At 42.3% G+C, this 15,873-nt stretch overlaps 1 protein-coding gene across 1 annotated transcript; it reads left to right on the top strand.

Moving 5' to 3' along the window:
* Nucleotides 1-571: 571 nt before the first annotated feature.
* Nucleotides 572-14,947, top strand: LOC141810583 (fibulin-1-like). The gene is made up of 17 exons (XM_074698267.1): nt 572-834; nt 1,023-1,131; nt 2,090-2,225; nt 2,336-2,489; nt 3,069-3,137; nt 3,244-3,333; nt 5,700-5,837; nt 5,988-6,125; nt 6,195-6,338; nt 6,429-6,551; nt 6,662-6,787; nt 6,934-7,053; nt 7,138-7,269; nt 7,348-7,471; nt 11,952-12,088; nt 12,770-12,910; nt 13,000-14,947. Exons 1-17 carry the CDS (start codon nt 780-782, stop codon nt 13,137-13,139), a joined length of 2,076 nt encoding a protein of 691 aa, XP_074554368.1. The 5' UTR covers nt 572-779; the 3' UTR covers nt 13,140-14,947.
* The last annotated feature ends 926 nt before the right edge of the window (nt 14,948-15,873 follow it).

The following is a 15,873-nucleotide window of genomic DNA, read 5'->3' as shown; positions in this document are numbered from 1 at the left end:
TAGAAACAGATGAAGATTGATAACTTTCACTTTACTGCACTTCACTTTAAAAGAATGATACTTCCTTTTCATTCTCTCACTCACCTTGAGTGGACAGAAAGAATAGAAAAGCACTATATAAGTTCTGGTCCATTTACTCAAATCACATGCCACAGAACCAACCAATCAAATGCCAAGAAATGAAAGCCACAGATTGGTCACAATAAGAGAAAATTCAGAATTTATATATAAATGTTGGAGAAATATTTTAACATTAACTCAAATACACAAATAATCTGAAATTATGATTTAATTTTGAAAGTGAATTAATGCTACTTAATGCCCCACCCTGCAGAAGTTTGTGCAGCTGGGCCACCTGGTCATAAAAATCCTGGACACGTCCCTGTTAATTTATCGACCTGTCCCTGAATGTCCCAGAATTCATTATGTTTTATCTCTGACATTTCTGCGCCTCACTCATTCAGTATTAGCTCGTGGCGTCCCAGAGTCAGATGTGTGTTTATTCCTCAGTGTCCCTGACAGTCACACCCCCTCCCCCTCAGACTCTCTCTCCGCCCCTGAAGTCTCAGAAGTCTTAAGGACTCTGTGAGGACTCTGTGAGGACTATGAGAGGCTGGACTGTCAGTCAGTCTCCTCTTTGCTGCTGGACTGACATGTCCTCCATCTGTCCGGCTCGACCTGCACGGGAGGCGTTCTTCACTGCTCTCATTCTCCAGGACATCGATCAGGACGCGTTTTCCTAACATTTCCAGAGCACTGACAGGTCTTTGAGACGTCCGATGGCCCAGTGGATCATCTGTTTGTTGGCTTTATTCGGAGTGTTGCGCGGACAAGGTGAGAAATGACGCACCCGTATTTTCCTCAGCATGCTGACCATGCAGCCTGATTTAGTGCTTATCAGAACTTTCTATGTACTCTTTAAAAGTATGTGTGAGGTAATGATGCATGTTAGTAATGTAAACTGAAAGTGTGCACACTCCTGCTGTTAACTTAATCCTCATCCCGTCATCCTAACCCTGCAGAGGTCCAGCCTCCTACCCTCCAGGAGTGCTGTCAGGATGGGAGGGATCGGGGCCAGGCAGGACAAGACTGTACAATTCTCCCCCTCATCTCCTCCTCCCAGACCTGCAGGTGAGCAACACCTGGTTCTGGTTTCTGACCCCAGCTTGTTCCTTTGGAGGGTTTTAGAGCAAGGCCCACATAGAGGTCAGGCTAGGGACGCTCAGAGAGGAGAAGCTTGATGCGTGTTTTCTGTAGTGTGGTCTTACAAGGAGGATATATCCAGAGTGGACTTAGAGGAAGCAGAAAGGTCTGATATCTGACTTTGAAGTGTGGTGCATCCTGTGGACTGGAGACACTGGGGTATTTTTCTTTTAAAGCTGGAAACACCCTGAGGGTTTCAAACCCCAAATCATCTCCACTCATCCACTGGCTACAGGGGTTCACCACACGGTAACTACACAGGGAAAGCAGGTGTTAAGAGCCCCCCTGCAGGATTTTAACACTTAAAGGCATCGTTTGACTGTAAGAGCACAAAGGAGGTGATTGATGAAATGGAGGAACACCTGGTCAACACATGGAGGTCAGCGTCTGCCAGGGAAACACTGAGGGAGGGGGGACTCTGAAGGACACTTTTCTTTATTACCAAAGCAAAAAGATTTGTGACGTTAACACGAAGAAACGACAACAGAAGCTGCATTCATTTACTGTTTGTTTGTTGATGAAGGTAGATGAAAGTTAAATGTGGTCTGTCTAAATTTGGCACCTAACATTTGAGTCTTATCCAGCTTCTCAAGGATTCAAGGATTTAAAGAGCTTTATTGTCATTTCACACATGTAAAGACATGAGGTGGAACGAAATTAGTTTCCCCAGTCCCAGTATAAGCCTGCATAACCTAGATAATACACTATATAAATATAAAACACACTATATAAGTATATACAACAGTATAAAAGTAAATAAACACGGACATTGTCATTAAAAAGGTTTCAACACTGTCAAGTAGAAGCGGAAATATTTACAGCAGTTAGTGCAAGTGGAATGGAAGTGGAAATCTCCTTGATTTCTTTCTTCTTTGTAAACATGCAGGGTTGCTCAGGAGCAATGCTGTGCAGCAGCAGTCGCAAACAAGCTCTGTGACAATGGCATCAGGATGGCCAAAGGACAAGGGGCCTGTGAGAGGCCCTTCTTCCAAGGAGACCCCTGGGAAACCAAAATATCTAAGGTTAGACTCTCTTTAAACCAGTCTATCTCCAGCATTTAAACATCATCACTGTAAAGATCAGATTGCTCCTCTTTTCTCCTTAAATCTGACCCTCTGTGCCTCCCCTGCAGATGTGCTGTGACTGCTGTGGGCTCGGTCTGATGCTCGCCAGCCGTGACTTGAGTTGTAAGCTTCAGGGCTTGTTGCTGGGGAGTCAGTGTGCACACACAGCCAGCGCCTGCTGCAGCAAGAACACAACGGACAAAAGCAAGCCTAAAGATGAAGGTAAGACACAGACCACCCTATTCCCTCCGATTCCTTATTAGCTGCTCTGTGTTCTCATCTCAAGGGGAGGACTGCGATCAGTGAGCCCAGCAGCTCTGAGCTCTCAAACCAGATCAAAAGTTGAAGCTCCTCAGTCCGCCTGTGGTGTTACCAGCTCTGGCAGCAGATATTTGACACCCACTGAGGTTTGTTTGGGGGAAAGGAGCCAGTTTGTCATAGAGCTGAGTGCCTAACATCCAAACAGACGGTGTTCCTCGGAGCAGAGAGAGCGCTCCTGTTTCCATAAACTGCTGAATACTTGTCCTTGGTTTGACAGCTGTGGAGCAGATTCCTGCCAGAGACAGACAGACAGAGGGACACACTGCCAAATGGTGCCTCAGGGCCAACTGGTGTTTAGTCTCTACCATTTGTCACCCTGTTAGCTCACTGTGAAAAAATAAAAACAGACAAACACAACATAGCTGCAAAAACACTGTTTGTAAGAAGGCACATGTTTCCTGACAGAGCTGAGGACAGAGGGTAGTGATCAGACAGAGAGTATACCACAGAGCTGCTTTAACCTGGGTTTGTCCTCTACAGCAACAGTGACACAGAGCCCTGGGGTCAACGTCACAGCCAAGCCCACTGAGGGACACAACGCCTGTAAAGGTACGCCATCTTTATTCCTTTGAGAATAGGAGCTTTCTGTGGAGGTTTCTTTTTTTCTGACTTGTGCCATGGCCCCTGTCTCTTCATGTGTCTCTGCCATGTTCAGACTCAAACTGCTCCCAGCTGTGTGTGGGTAATGGGACATGTGCCTGTCATGATGGTTATCGCCTGCAGAGGGATGGAGTCAGGTGTGAGGGTGAGTCACGGAAATAAACACAGAACTTTACCACTTTTCCAAGCTATGTACCATCACCAAATACATAGGGTTTGTGTGTTGTTTCACTTGGTGTCATAAAAAGCTGTGTTTTTTTTAACTACAAAGGTTAAAGAGGGGGTATTGCGCTTTTATTAGTCTGTATTATGTCCCTCTGGAGCCCCTGTAGTTGCTTTACATGATTCACATCATCATTATTTCAGCAGGTCTGGTGAGGACCTGATGTTATTCTGAGGTCGAGTGTTTTGATCAGTTCACAGACAGATTCAGGGATTGTGTCCACAGATGAAAACGTAGAGGTTTGAGGATCTGCACATGCTCAGTCTGAACTTCCAGGATTTGTAGCAGACCTGTACATAATATTTTATTAGGGGAAATGAACACTTTTGTTGCTGAGATTGACAGCTTGTTCTCAAAGATTTCTCTGGGTAACACTACAGCCCAGCTTTAAGTGCAGGAGAAATACCAGCTTGAGATTTTATCAGCTGTCAGACAGAAAATGGATCTAACAAAGGCTGACTGCGTATTGTGTCTGATGATTCACATATGGAAAAATTATGACCTTTTTGCCAAATTTAAGGGTGGAAAAATGTTTGCTGCAGCCTCACAGCAAAATGGTCACCGGTTCGATTCCCAGCTTGGCTTGTGGGCCTTTCTGTGTGGAGTTTGCATGTTCTCCCATGCATGCCTGGGTTCTCTCAGGGTATCTGGCTTCCTCCCACAGTCCAAAAACATGCTCATCAGGTTAATTGGTCACTTTAAATTGGCCGTAGGTGTGAGTGTGTGAGTGAATGGTTGTCTGTCTCTGTGTCAGCCCTGTGATTGGCTGGCGATCAGTCTAGGGTGTACCCTGACAGCTGGGATAGGCTCCCGCCACCCGCGACCCTTTTCTGGTTCAGAAAATGAATAAATAAATGAATGAAAAAAGCTTGCAGTGCTGGGAAAAAAAGACTGCATACGTAACACTGAGATGAACAATCCACTGCTGAATAAACTGACCTCATTTTCATGTTGTAACATAAAAACGTTAAGAAGACCAGGGGCCAGTTGTTCAAAGAATTTAATCCGGATCGAAATGATATGGATTTGGAAATCCCGTTTCTTGCTATCCAGGATCAGGCAATCTGTCTCAGTTTTATGTCAGTTTTTAAAGCTACATTGGATTGGATCACCCTGATCCAGATACACAGTGTTCAAGATTACCAAATCCAGATTAGCAGTGCTCTAAATGGGACAACATATAATAATGTGGGCTACCAGCTTTGGAAAAAAAACAACAGGCAGAAGAGCCAACATGGGGTCATTGTAGGAATTTTTTTATTTTGAGAAAAAACAAAATTAACATAAACATCCACTTCCATTTTTAATTTCTTTTATGACCTCTCATCTAAGCCACAATGACTGAATAAAAAATGTACAAAAAAAATACAAAGTGGATATTTTGAAAACATTTGGAATGTTAAAAAAAGAGGCTTTTTGTCCAATAGTTAGCAAAATACTAAAAAAAAAATGTAGCCTAAGTTACTTTATCACAATAATGGATAAACAAGTCAAGTGCAAAATACGAATAAAAGTAATAACACTAAGTTCTACAAATGTTGTATTATTTGACCAACTTTAAAGTTTTACTACATTTTCTTCTTATGAATCCATCTGGAACTCCTACCCTCTGTTGGGATCAGGATAATCCTGCTTTTTTTGGATCAAAGTGAACAGAAACATTTTGAACAACACAAACTGAAGGTTTTATCCAGATCAAAGCTAGGATTGGATTATGTGATCTTATCAGATTTCGAAAACCTTCTTTCCTTTTGAACAACCCATTTTCAGAATTTAATCTTATCTGATAACCAAAATCTGATTGGATTACCTTTGAACAACTAGCCCTGTGAGATAGGGATGTTTTCACCATGTGTGGATATAACTCCACAATAAATGGTCGAATTGCTTTGCAAAACAATACTAGACAAGGTGACCATAATTTCTGACAGATGTAAAAGTACGATCCACTTCCTGGTAATATTCTGGACACTAAGATCCGGAATTTGAAATATGTCCTGGGTCTTCATCATTTTCAACACTGTCAGGTAACAAACTATCATTCAAACCTGCAACTAACACTAAATTGTTGCAGACAGTGTACTGAAAGAGTGTAACATTAAAGTAGGACTACAGTGTTGTGTGACAGTCACAACATGCTTGGTGAAGGTCTGTGTTTTTCTTTTTTTTTTTTTTATTCTGAATTTTACCTGTTTGCAAAAAAACTGAGCAAATAAACAAAAGTCCACCAAACCTTAAGTCATTGAAGACGGTACGTTTTCTCTTTGTGTGCCCATCTCTCTCCTCAGATATTAACGAGTGTCTGACCGAGGGTCACAACTGTGTGCATGGCCAGGTGTGCATCAACACTGAGGGCTCCTTTCGCTGTCAGAGGGAGACAAGCTGTGGGACCGGGTACGAACTCACAGACAGCAACAAGTGTCAAGGTAACAAACCAAGAGCTCTGCAGGGATCACATCAATACAGAGGGGTTTATGGGAAAGAGAGGCAAGACATTCTGTTCATGCTGTTTTTGAAGTGTTTGTGGGATAAAACGTTAGTGATGTTTGTATAATCATTTGTCTGTTCTGTTTCAGACATCGATGAGTGCTTGTTGGGGACTCATAACTGTGGATCAGACTTCCTATGCACCAACACAGCCGGCTCATTCCGCTGCCGTCCGAAGGAGAAATGTGGAGACGGTTTCATCCAGGACGCCGTCGGCAGCTGTATCGGTGAGTTCAGCATCTGAACTGTTCCTAAGGTGAAGGTGAGCTGCCTCACCCAACAAGCTTTCTCCTCAGATATCAACGAGTGTGTGGCTCACACCAACCCCTGCCCACACGGTCAGACCTGTGTCAACACAGTGGGCTCGTACACCTGTCGCAGGAACATGGTGACCTGTGGGAGAGGATATCATCAGTCAGAGGATGGCTCACGCTGTGAAGGTACACAAACTGTTCCTCTGTGTGTTTCCTGCTGAGGGATCATCCTACCTCACTCCTCAAACTGAGACATTTCTCCTCATCCTGGCACAGACGTAGACGAGTGTCGAACAGGAAACGTGTGTGTCGGTCATGGCTGTGTCAACCTGGTGGGCTCGTATCGCTGTGAATGCAAGATTGGATTCATTTTCAACAGTGTCACCAAAACATGTGAAGGTACAGCACAAAGCCAGCGCCGTGCATGTGCTGTGCTCAGACCTGTTCTCTGGGTTAATCTTGTGTTTCTCTACATCCTGACTTGTGTCCCCGTCTCCTCTTCTACTCAGATATCAATGAGTGCAGGCACTATCCTGGACGGCTGTGTGCACATAAATGTGATAACACTGAGGGGTCCTACGTCTGCACATGCACCACAGGCTTCAGGCTGTCACATGACGGCAGAAACTGTGAAGGTAAAATCCTTTCCTCCTGAATAACCAGATTAATGTTGCACTCTGTGAAACAGTAACAGCCATCTTTCCCTGTGCAGTAGGTGCACATATTGATCCTGTCTTTGTGAGAGAAGAGGAAGAGTAAAATGTGTTTCTGTGTTTGAAAGATGTGAATGAGTGTGAGGCCAACCCTTGCAGTCAGGAATGTGCCAACGTGTACGGCTCGTACCAGTGCTACTGCCGGCGAGGGTACCAGCTGAGCGACTTGGACGGGATAACATGTGAAGGTACTGATGATGAAACACCAGACAGGAAGTTAGCAGAGGGGAATCGTTCAGCATGAGTGCTCACTGTTTCTCTGCTGCTCTCAGATATCGATGAGTGTGCTCTCCCAACCGGAGGTCACGTGTGCTCATACCGCTGCTCCAACGCTCCGGGAAGCTTTTACTGTACCTGCCCTCCTACAGGTTACACCCTCGCCCACAATGGACGCACATGCCAAGGTCAGCAGAGGTTTTTTTAGAGGCTGTAAATCATTGGTGTTATTTTTCTGACTTACTCATTTGTCCCTAAATCTGCAGATATTGATGAATGTGCAGCAGGGAGCCACACCTGCTCTGTCTCTGAGAGCTGCTTCAACATCCAGGGAGGATTTCGCTGCCTGTCCTTCACGTGTCCTGCAAACTTCCGGCAGGCATCCAGAGGGTAAGAGCTGGTGGTTACTGTGTGATGAAACAGAGGATCTGTTCTCTGACAGCTGAGAGTGAAGCTTCTGACTGATCTTAAGTTTCTCATCAGACTGTGTGGTGGATTTTTGTTGGAGAGTTTCGTGAACCCTGTTCACACGTCCCAGCTTCCATCTTTCTTCTCTCCTCTTCCATCTGTTTGTAGCCATTTCTTCCCACTTGTTCTTCTTCCTGTGAGTGTTTTGTTTTTTCCTTTACAGCCATTGCGAGCGCGTAACTTGCGAGTTCATGCGGGATCCTGCGTCGTGTTATTTGCTCCCTCTGAGAATCTCCTTCTACAACATCAGCTTCCCCATCAACACTCCTGTCCCTGCTAACGTTTTCCGTATGGGACCATCCAACTTGGTGCCTGGAGACAAAATGCTGCTGGACATCGTCTCTGGAAATGAGGAGGGATACTTCACGGTGCAGCAGCAGCAGACTCATGGAGGAGAGATCTCTTTGCAGCGTCCTTTAACTCAGCCCCGGGACTTCTTTCTAACCGTGGAGATGAGGCTGATCCGCTATGGGACGCCACACTTGTACATGGCCAGGATCGCTGTGTTTGTCACACCTGAGCACAGCCTACAGCCCTCGAGGACATTTCCACCCTAGCAGGAAAAGTTGGACCCATCAAAACCTGTCCTTTTGGTAACACTCAGAACTTCAAGTGTCCATCCAGAAAAAGTCCCTATCAGTGATCGTTCCTCTGGAGGGAAAAACCATCAAAATAACCCAGCTCCCATAATGAAGCTGCAACAAACTGATGTGCTGACTTTAAGGGGTCTAACTCATCTTCACAGACACAGCTTGTTCTCATTTGTTCATCTGTTGCATCCCTGTCTTCATGTACAGTACCTCAGCTCACCACATCTTTTTATTTGATTTATTCAACTTTTATTAAACCAGACAAGTCATTCAGCACACTTTCTTATTCGCGACGGTGGCTCTGAAGAGAAGGGGGACAGGGAAAAAGGGAACATGAGAAAGAAAAACAGATTTGTGCTCCAGCTTTCTGTTCCACTTTACTTAACACCTGAAGTGAAAATTCAACATGAAAAACTGTGGGGGGTATAACATGCAGGAATGCACCGATCTGACCCTAGCATCAGGGAACAGTTTGACGCAGACTCACAAAGCTAGATCAGTTATCGGTGAAAAGGGACAGATCTATTTAACTCAGTTCTATGCTCCTCTCTCTTATCTCTGTAATCAACCGCAGGGCAAAGAGCTAAAATATCATGAAGGATAGACCCAATACAATATGTACAGGTTTGATTTCTCACTGACACTCCTGTAAACCTGCCGAGGTTTACAGTTAAACTGTACTCCCTGTTAGTGTTGGAGATTCACTCACCACTTGGCCTGTCACGATAACAAATTTTGCCTGACGATAATTTTCCAAAATATTATTGCCGGTAAACAATATTATTGACAATATTATTTTGTTTTTGTTTTTCAATTTTTTCATTGATGTAATTATGATAAATGGGATAATAAAGTGAGCACACCATATCAAAAGCAAGAAACTTTAATTTATCAGGAGTATTTAACTGTAATTAAAAGGTCAGGATCTTTTAAATAAAATAAATTAAACAAAAAATATAATAAATTTAACAAACAAGAAAGAGAAAAAAATACAATGAAAATGAAAAGAACTCTCTTTTAGCAAAAAATACATGTCAATGAAAATAATTAATACTAATCAAAAACAATAAAACATAGACCCTGTCTCAAAAGAAAAAAACAAAACTTAAAAAAAAAACAACAACAACAACAACAACAAAAACTATAGCCTAAATAAAAGGGAGTTTATACAGTTCCTGAATTGTTTGTAACATGTCCTTTTTCCCAGTCAATCCGTACTGTCTGTCAAATATTTTGAACATTTCCGGCTTTCAACCGTATTGAAGGGCTGCATTTCTTTGGCAATGTATCTGTCTTTGAGCACCACCATTTGGTGCTTTTATTTCTATTTACTTTGCAGACCAAAAGCCTCAGTAAGAGCGGATTGTCAAAGAACAAGGCTCCGCTGCACCTCTCTTCTTCTTCTTCGTCGCCACTATTTCCAAACAAAAGACCAGCGACATATCAGCTCGTTGGTGTTCATGGGCTCACACTTTGTTCATTCTGATAAAATACAAAATATTCCCACACTGGGACTGTGGCAGGCGGCTTAAGAACCGTATCTTTGGTGCCATCACTCATATTAGCGTGTGTTTTCTCCTTACCACTCAGGACGCTCGCTTCAGCTCTCTCCGTGTGTACGCACGAGCAGCCCCGTCTTTACCCCAAAGATTGCATTTTTGACAGATGCTTACTCCGCTATAAATCTGCTAAATCCGCTATAGAACCTACACACCCCAATGTTAGGAAAGATAGACGTAGTGAGCCATCTTCTCATTCAGCCTCTTTGGTGGAAAGAGAGGTGGAAAACAAACATGCATGCACGTCAGTTTATCGAGGCTGGCAAACTTACCGAGGGCCTTTTTATTTATCGGTCGATTAATTGATTTATTGATTATTATGACAGGCCTACTCACCACACATTTACACATCTATAATCAGAGCTCAAAGGTTTCTTTATTGTCCCCACAGAGACGTTTGTTTGCAGCTAAAGACAAATACATAAACAACACAAATAAATCATCCGCATCACCGGCATCAGTGCATAAAACATGGAACAAGAAGCCCAGCAGAGATTTTCAAGCAACATGATAAAAACAATCAAAAGATAAAAACTATAGGATAGATAGAGTGCAGTGCAATGGGCAAGAGAACAGGAGCTGCTGGTCCCCACAGGAGCAGCATCCTGAAATAATCCCAGGGAATAATAATACAGTTAGTTTAAATACAGTTATAACATTTTCAAAGTTAGTGAAGCATGAACACATCATTCTCAGTCTGATCCTCATATTAAGGAACAGAGAGTGTTAAACTGGGATCAGATCAGATCAGGATCATCTGAGACCATAGCTCAGGTATCAGTGTCAGATCTTAAAAAGCTGGATAAATTTGTCAGCTTAGCTTTATGCAAACACTCAGGGTTGATTGAATTATCTCAGGCACAACAAAGTTTGGTCTGTTTTCTGTCTTTCCGTCTTTTTTTAACGTATGGTCAAACAACCTGGATGAGATTATTAATCTGAAGATAAACTGGTTCATTGACATAGTTTAAACAGCTGAATCTCTAGCCTGTGTAATTTGCTGTTTGGATGTGTTAACAAGGATCTGTAGGTGTCTGGTTCATGGGGGATGATTGAAAGCATAGCTCAAAACACAGAGCAGCTCTCTGATCTGTTGATGTGCCACTAGATGGAGCTAATGCTCTGCTGAGTGTGTTTTAACAGCATGAGCGTGTTCGTGCAGCTGACTCTGCATCCTGTCCATCCTGCAGCTCCTCTCTGTGTACGTTTTGTGTGTTTGGATAATAAAAATAAATGAATAAAAATATCTCCTCTGTCCTCCTGCTTCCTCCCTTTTTGCAGCCTCTGCCCCTGTTCCTCCTCTGCTGTGGTCATTCCTTATGCTCAGATCCAGTTTTCCAGTGATCGGCTCCAAGCGGCTCTGACATGAGATCAAAGGGGCTCAGTGTTGGTGGACAGTTAGAAAAATGAGAGTGGGATTTATTTTTGGGAACCTGGTGAGTGGCCAGCCTGAGGCTCAATTAGTGGTGGAGCAGCAGTAAGATGGATGGAGCTTCTAGTGTTGGTATTGGGTGGTTATTGGTTAATTTACTGAAAATGATATCAGAATGCTTGTAGCTGTGCTGGTCCGCTCTGAAAACACAGCCAGAGAAACTTTGGACTGGTGGTTTTACAGGTCTGATGTGTGCAGAGATGCCACCTGCTGAGAGAAAAGCTTTGTGTTTTATTGATGAGGAAGAGAAAAGCGTAGAAATACAAGAACATACCAGTCATTTCCAGGTCTTTTGCTCTGAAGCTGATTCTGCAGCAGACTCTTCGTTGTGATCTGTTTCTTTCACCGTGATCACATCAAGAGACTTCTCTTTGAGTTTACCTTCCTGTGGTTTCCGACCAGCCCATTTTTCCCAAGTGGCATCTTGTTAATGTGGAGCACCACAGAACCATGCTGCTGGTTTTGGCTGCACACTCTCTGACAACTTGGACTCACCTGCTAATTACATGGCTCAGCTCCTGCTGCCATTTCTGAAGCTCCGTCTGAAAACACTACAGACTTCATGTTGGGTAGTAACCCCATAAACATGAGGACTCTTAGCTTCTTTAAGTGACCAGGCTCTTAGTAAATCACCAGACTCTGTGAAGCTATTCAGGTGCTGCCTGCTCCTTGTTACACACCTCTGTGTTTGAGCTTTTGGTCTCTGTCTGTCTGAAAACCAACCTTTGGACTCTCTCGAATTGCTCCTATATGTCACAGTTTAAGTCTTATTTTCTTCTTTTGTCTTTCAAGCATTTTTGATTTCTGATTCTGAAATCCAGACAGGATGCTTCAGTCAGCGTGCGCTGCGTTAAGGCCTGCCAACACAACAACATCGGCTGCAATCTGGATCCAATCCACCTCATCACGCACACCAGCCTCTCTCTGCCCACCTTCAGAGACTTCAGCGAGCCAGAAGGTAAGACCAGATGGAAGTACAGCAAGTCCTGGAAGTATAATCTAGACCCAGTATCTATGACAGCCCTTTTGATCTAAAGGTGCTTGTTTCTTTGAGGCAGGGGGAATAATTTGTTGTAGTTTCATTTTGTTGGGCTCTAATGAGTGTGAAGGCGTCCTTTGTTTCTCACTTGTATAAAAAGCTTTTAATGAGTCATTATTTTAGGCTTTATAAGAAGATACATGACACAGCTGTTCCCTGAAAGTAAAGCCAAAACATTTGATGCTCCTCCTGGTGGCTGGTTGCTGTACACATCATTTAAAGATGGCAACACTTGTAAGAAAGTATGTTATATGTAATCATGGTGACTTGATTTGCCAAAGTTTCAGCCAAAAAAAATTTCAACAATATTCCTGATTTTCTAAAAGTGAAGTTCATGTAGATTCACTTCATGTGGGACAGAAAACTTGGTTCTGGTCTTGGGTTAAACGGGTTAACTCAGAAGTATGTTTTAGCAAATTGGCTGCCCTCTCCCTGGAATAAAAACACTAACCAACCTGCCACAGCTCATAAGCCTCCACTGCTCATGTCTCCCCACAAAAAGATGTTTTAATTATGCCTGGAATTTTGATGAAGACCCAAATGCACTTTGTGGTTCACTGTTATCAAACTGATACAAACTTGAACCAATTCCTCCCACAGAAATAGTCTTCCTGCGGACTGTTGCAGCGGCTAACCCTGCTCCTCTACCCGGTGCCACTGATGTGTTCTTCGATATCCTGACTGCAGATCCTCAGCTCTCTTTCGACGTGCAAAAACGCTCCCACCTCGGCATGATCATGGGTAAGGGAGAGCTCATTTTCTCAGTACAGTGGTTGAACTCTCATATACCTGAATTGAACTCAGTAATCCAGACCTGTGTCATCCATCAGGTGTGGTCCGGCAGGTGAAACCCATCACTGGTCCCAGGGATCTCATGCTGGAGGTGGCCATGAACTACGTCAAGTCAGGGATCATTTCCCATCGTAACGTCATCATCCTCCACATCTTCATCTCTGAGTTTTGGTTCTGAGCTGAGAGGTGAAAACAGTCTCAACAACACAATACGTAATCTCTGAAAGAGGCTCCACACCTCTGTTTTACACACTGTACATCACCTAGAGAGCAATGCTATGTCATGACAGATCACTTGGATAAATCACTGGATTATGTAGATATTCTTCTGTACAAGTTCATGTTTCTGAGTATTGACGGCTTGTTTTATTTCACTACAAAACTGACCAATAAAACAAGTGCATACTTTGAAAACATCCCAGGCTTTCTTAGCTTTCTAGAAGCATAAAGATATGTTCATCTTGTTAGCGTCTAGCATTAGCGTAGTTTGCCTCGTAAGCAAGCTTCATTAGCTAACTTTCACTGAATTGTGACAGCTGGAGTCTGTTTATTGGAAAATGATGTTTTTTAGAGTGTGTAGACGGTGAGGTTAGAGTGGTGACACAAAACCAAACGTTACTGCTGAGTTGGGAGCACAGACTCATAAACGTTGCCTCTATGACATCACCCATCCATTTCTGAGGCAGAGATTAGAAGCTCATTGTCAGCAGGGAGTCATATCAAAGCTGAGTGAGCTCAGTTTGAGTTGGGATAAGGTAAAGAGGGCCTTTAGCCTCCTTGCAATAAGTGACCGGGTGCCCTGTCAGTCAAACCAGCCATGCCCTTAAAAACTTGTCAGTTTAGTAACTTCATAAATAACTGGTTATAATTGCTCTTCCCCCCTCATTGTGTCCTGATAGAGATGTTATCTACTCAGACTCAAACCCTGTTCTAAACCAGACTGTAAACATGGTTATTTCTGCTGTAATGATCAGCTCTTTGAATGACTGTGAATGTGGTTTCTGCTCTTTCTGCACACAGCCTCTAGTGGACCCTTTAGGAACTGCAGATTCATACTTTAAGACCAGTGTTTGCTGAGCATGAGAGTGCCTCTCAATGTACTTCAGAGACAAATACAACAGCCATATCAATGACATTACTCCTCTAGTGACTCAGATACACAGTATGTCTGAAACAGGCATGTCCAAAGTCTGGACCAATCACAGCCCAGGAGCCTTTTGAACCTGGCCCCAGGCTTCCATATAAGGAGAGATGTTTAGAACCTAAAATGTTGTTTTCTACTCACAGCTTCCTTCTAAACAACAATCATGATATAATATTTCCCCACCTCACCAAACCCCAACTTGAGATCATTTTCCTCAAGAAGCAGCCAGACATAGCTACTGTTTTCATGATCCCGTGTGTCATAACCCTAAACAAATCCTCAGGAATAGACAGATGTGGCACAGCTGAGGTTTTGTTTTGTTAGCCTGTGATGATGCACAAAAATATCTAACACTGCTTAGTTTTTTACAAATATAACTGCAAAAGTGTATGCTCTTCTCATGATCCATGGGAATTTTTAATAAACCAAATGTGTCTCTCTTTGAAGAAAGTTTTAACACCACCTGTCATTAAGGTACATTCCACAGTGTTAATTGTCACAAATTTCTGATTTCAGCTGTACGTAAGGTGCAGGTTGTATCTGATCCAAAAGCAAGTTTTCATGGAACAACAAAATTCTCTTTTCACCATATCAGGAGCTGGAAAAAACACATATTACATAAACAGAATGGTTTACATCCATTCTCACTGTCTACTCTATTTAACTTTATGTCTTGTTGTCTTGAGAATGACTTCATTATTTTATTAGCGTTGGTTGGCATGTGGAGTTTCTTCGTCTTATGGATTCTGACAGACCAGATGTATTACACTTCATTTGATAATAAAAAACAACATGTATTGACTTTCTGTCAGCAGTGATTGTGCATCAGTCATTTGAACCATCTGGGAATAATAAACTGTGGTTATTTGTGTACAGGTTTTTTTGTTTTTTTTTAATCAGAGTAATTTTTATTTGGAAATATATGAGCACATAATGACAAGATGCTTATAATACATATTTTCCACTTTTTTCCTTTTCAAATGGAACATGAACACCCCCCACCCACCCACCCAAAAATAAATAAAAATAAAAAAATAGTACACATGACTCCATATAAGAGTTGGCATGAGTAACAATATTAAAGCATTTTCAGGTGAGGATACACTATACCTTATTTTTTATATGTGCAAATACAAGGAGTATTTTACTGCTAAGTGTGCCAAGTATACATAAATAATAAAGAATTAAGTTATAAAACAAGCAGTTTTAACATGTAAGGGCCAAATGCAAGGGAAGGAAGAAAAAAAGTAACAAAAAATGTATATATATATATATATATATATATATATATATATATATATATATATATATATATATATATATATATATAAATAATAGATTTTTTTTAAAAGGCCACAATATAGTCAACTTAGGAAGCAATTAATAAAACATAATACAATTGAAGTGAGTGCAACAAACAGTAGAGGAAAGTAATAAATAAATAAATGTGAACATGTTTTTTAACAGAAACCAGCTTGCTCTGTACCACAGCAGACTGAACCTGCTGTCTGACCTGGAACAGAATGTCCAGAATAACTCAATTCTGATAGTGTTTCTCCTCTTTCCTGTAATCCAAACCTTCAGATTCTCGGTCATACCAAGCCACTTCCAGTTAGTGAGTGTATTACCAGTTATTCCACTCACGGAATGAATGATGGGATTCCTATACTGACAATGTTTGGTTGTATGAAAACTTTGCGTGTAAGCTGACAAATTACTTGAGGTGGATACTTCTTACCATCCACAATCAACCCTCCTCCACATCAGT

Source organism: Halichoeres trimaculatus, unplaced genomic scaffold, assembly GCF_033239565.1.
Source record: "Halichoeres trimaculatus isolate MK-OKI-2021-1 unplaced genomic scaffold, fHalTri1.1 fHalTri1_scaffold_21, whole genome shotgun sequence".
In the NCBI taxonomy this organism is placed as follows: domain Eukaryota; kingdom Metazoa; phylum Chordata; class Actinopteri; order Labriformes; family Labridae; genus Halichoeres; species Halichoeres trimaculatus.
The sequence above is the reverse complement of the archived record's forward strand: the minus strand, read 5'-3'. Positions and strand labels throughout refer to the sequence as shown.

Excerpts from the sequence above, each read along its gene's own strand:
- LOC141810583 (XM_074698267.1), top strand. The coding sequence starts at position 780 with ATGGCCCAGTGGATCATCTGTTTGTTGGCTTTATTCGGAGTGTTGCGC. Across the intron at positions 6,339-6,428 it reads GGATGGCTCACGCTGTGAAG|ACGTAGACGAGTGTCGAACA; the intron begins GTACACAAACTG and ends ATCCTGGCACAG. Across the intron at positions 12,911-12,999 it reads CCACCTCGGCATGATCATGG|GTGTGGTCCGGCAGGTGAAA; the intron begins GTAAGGGAGAGC and ends GTCATCCATCAG.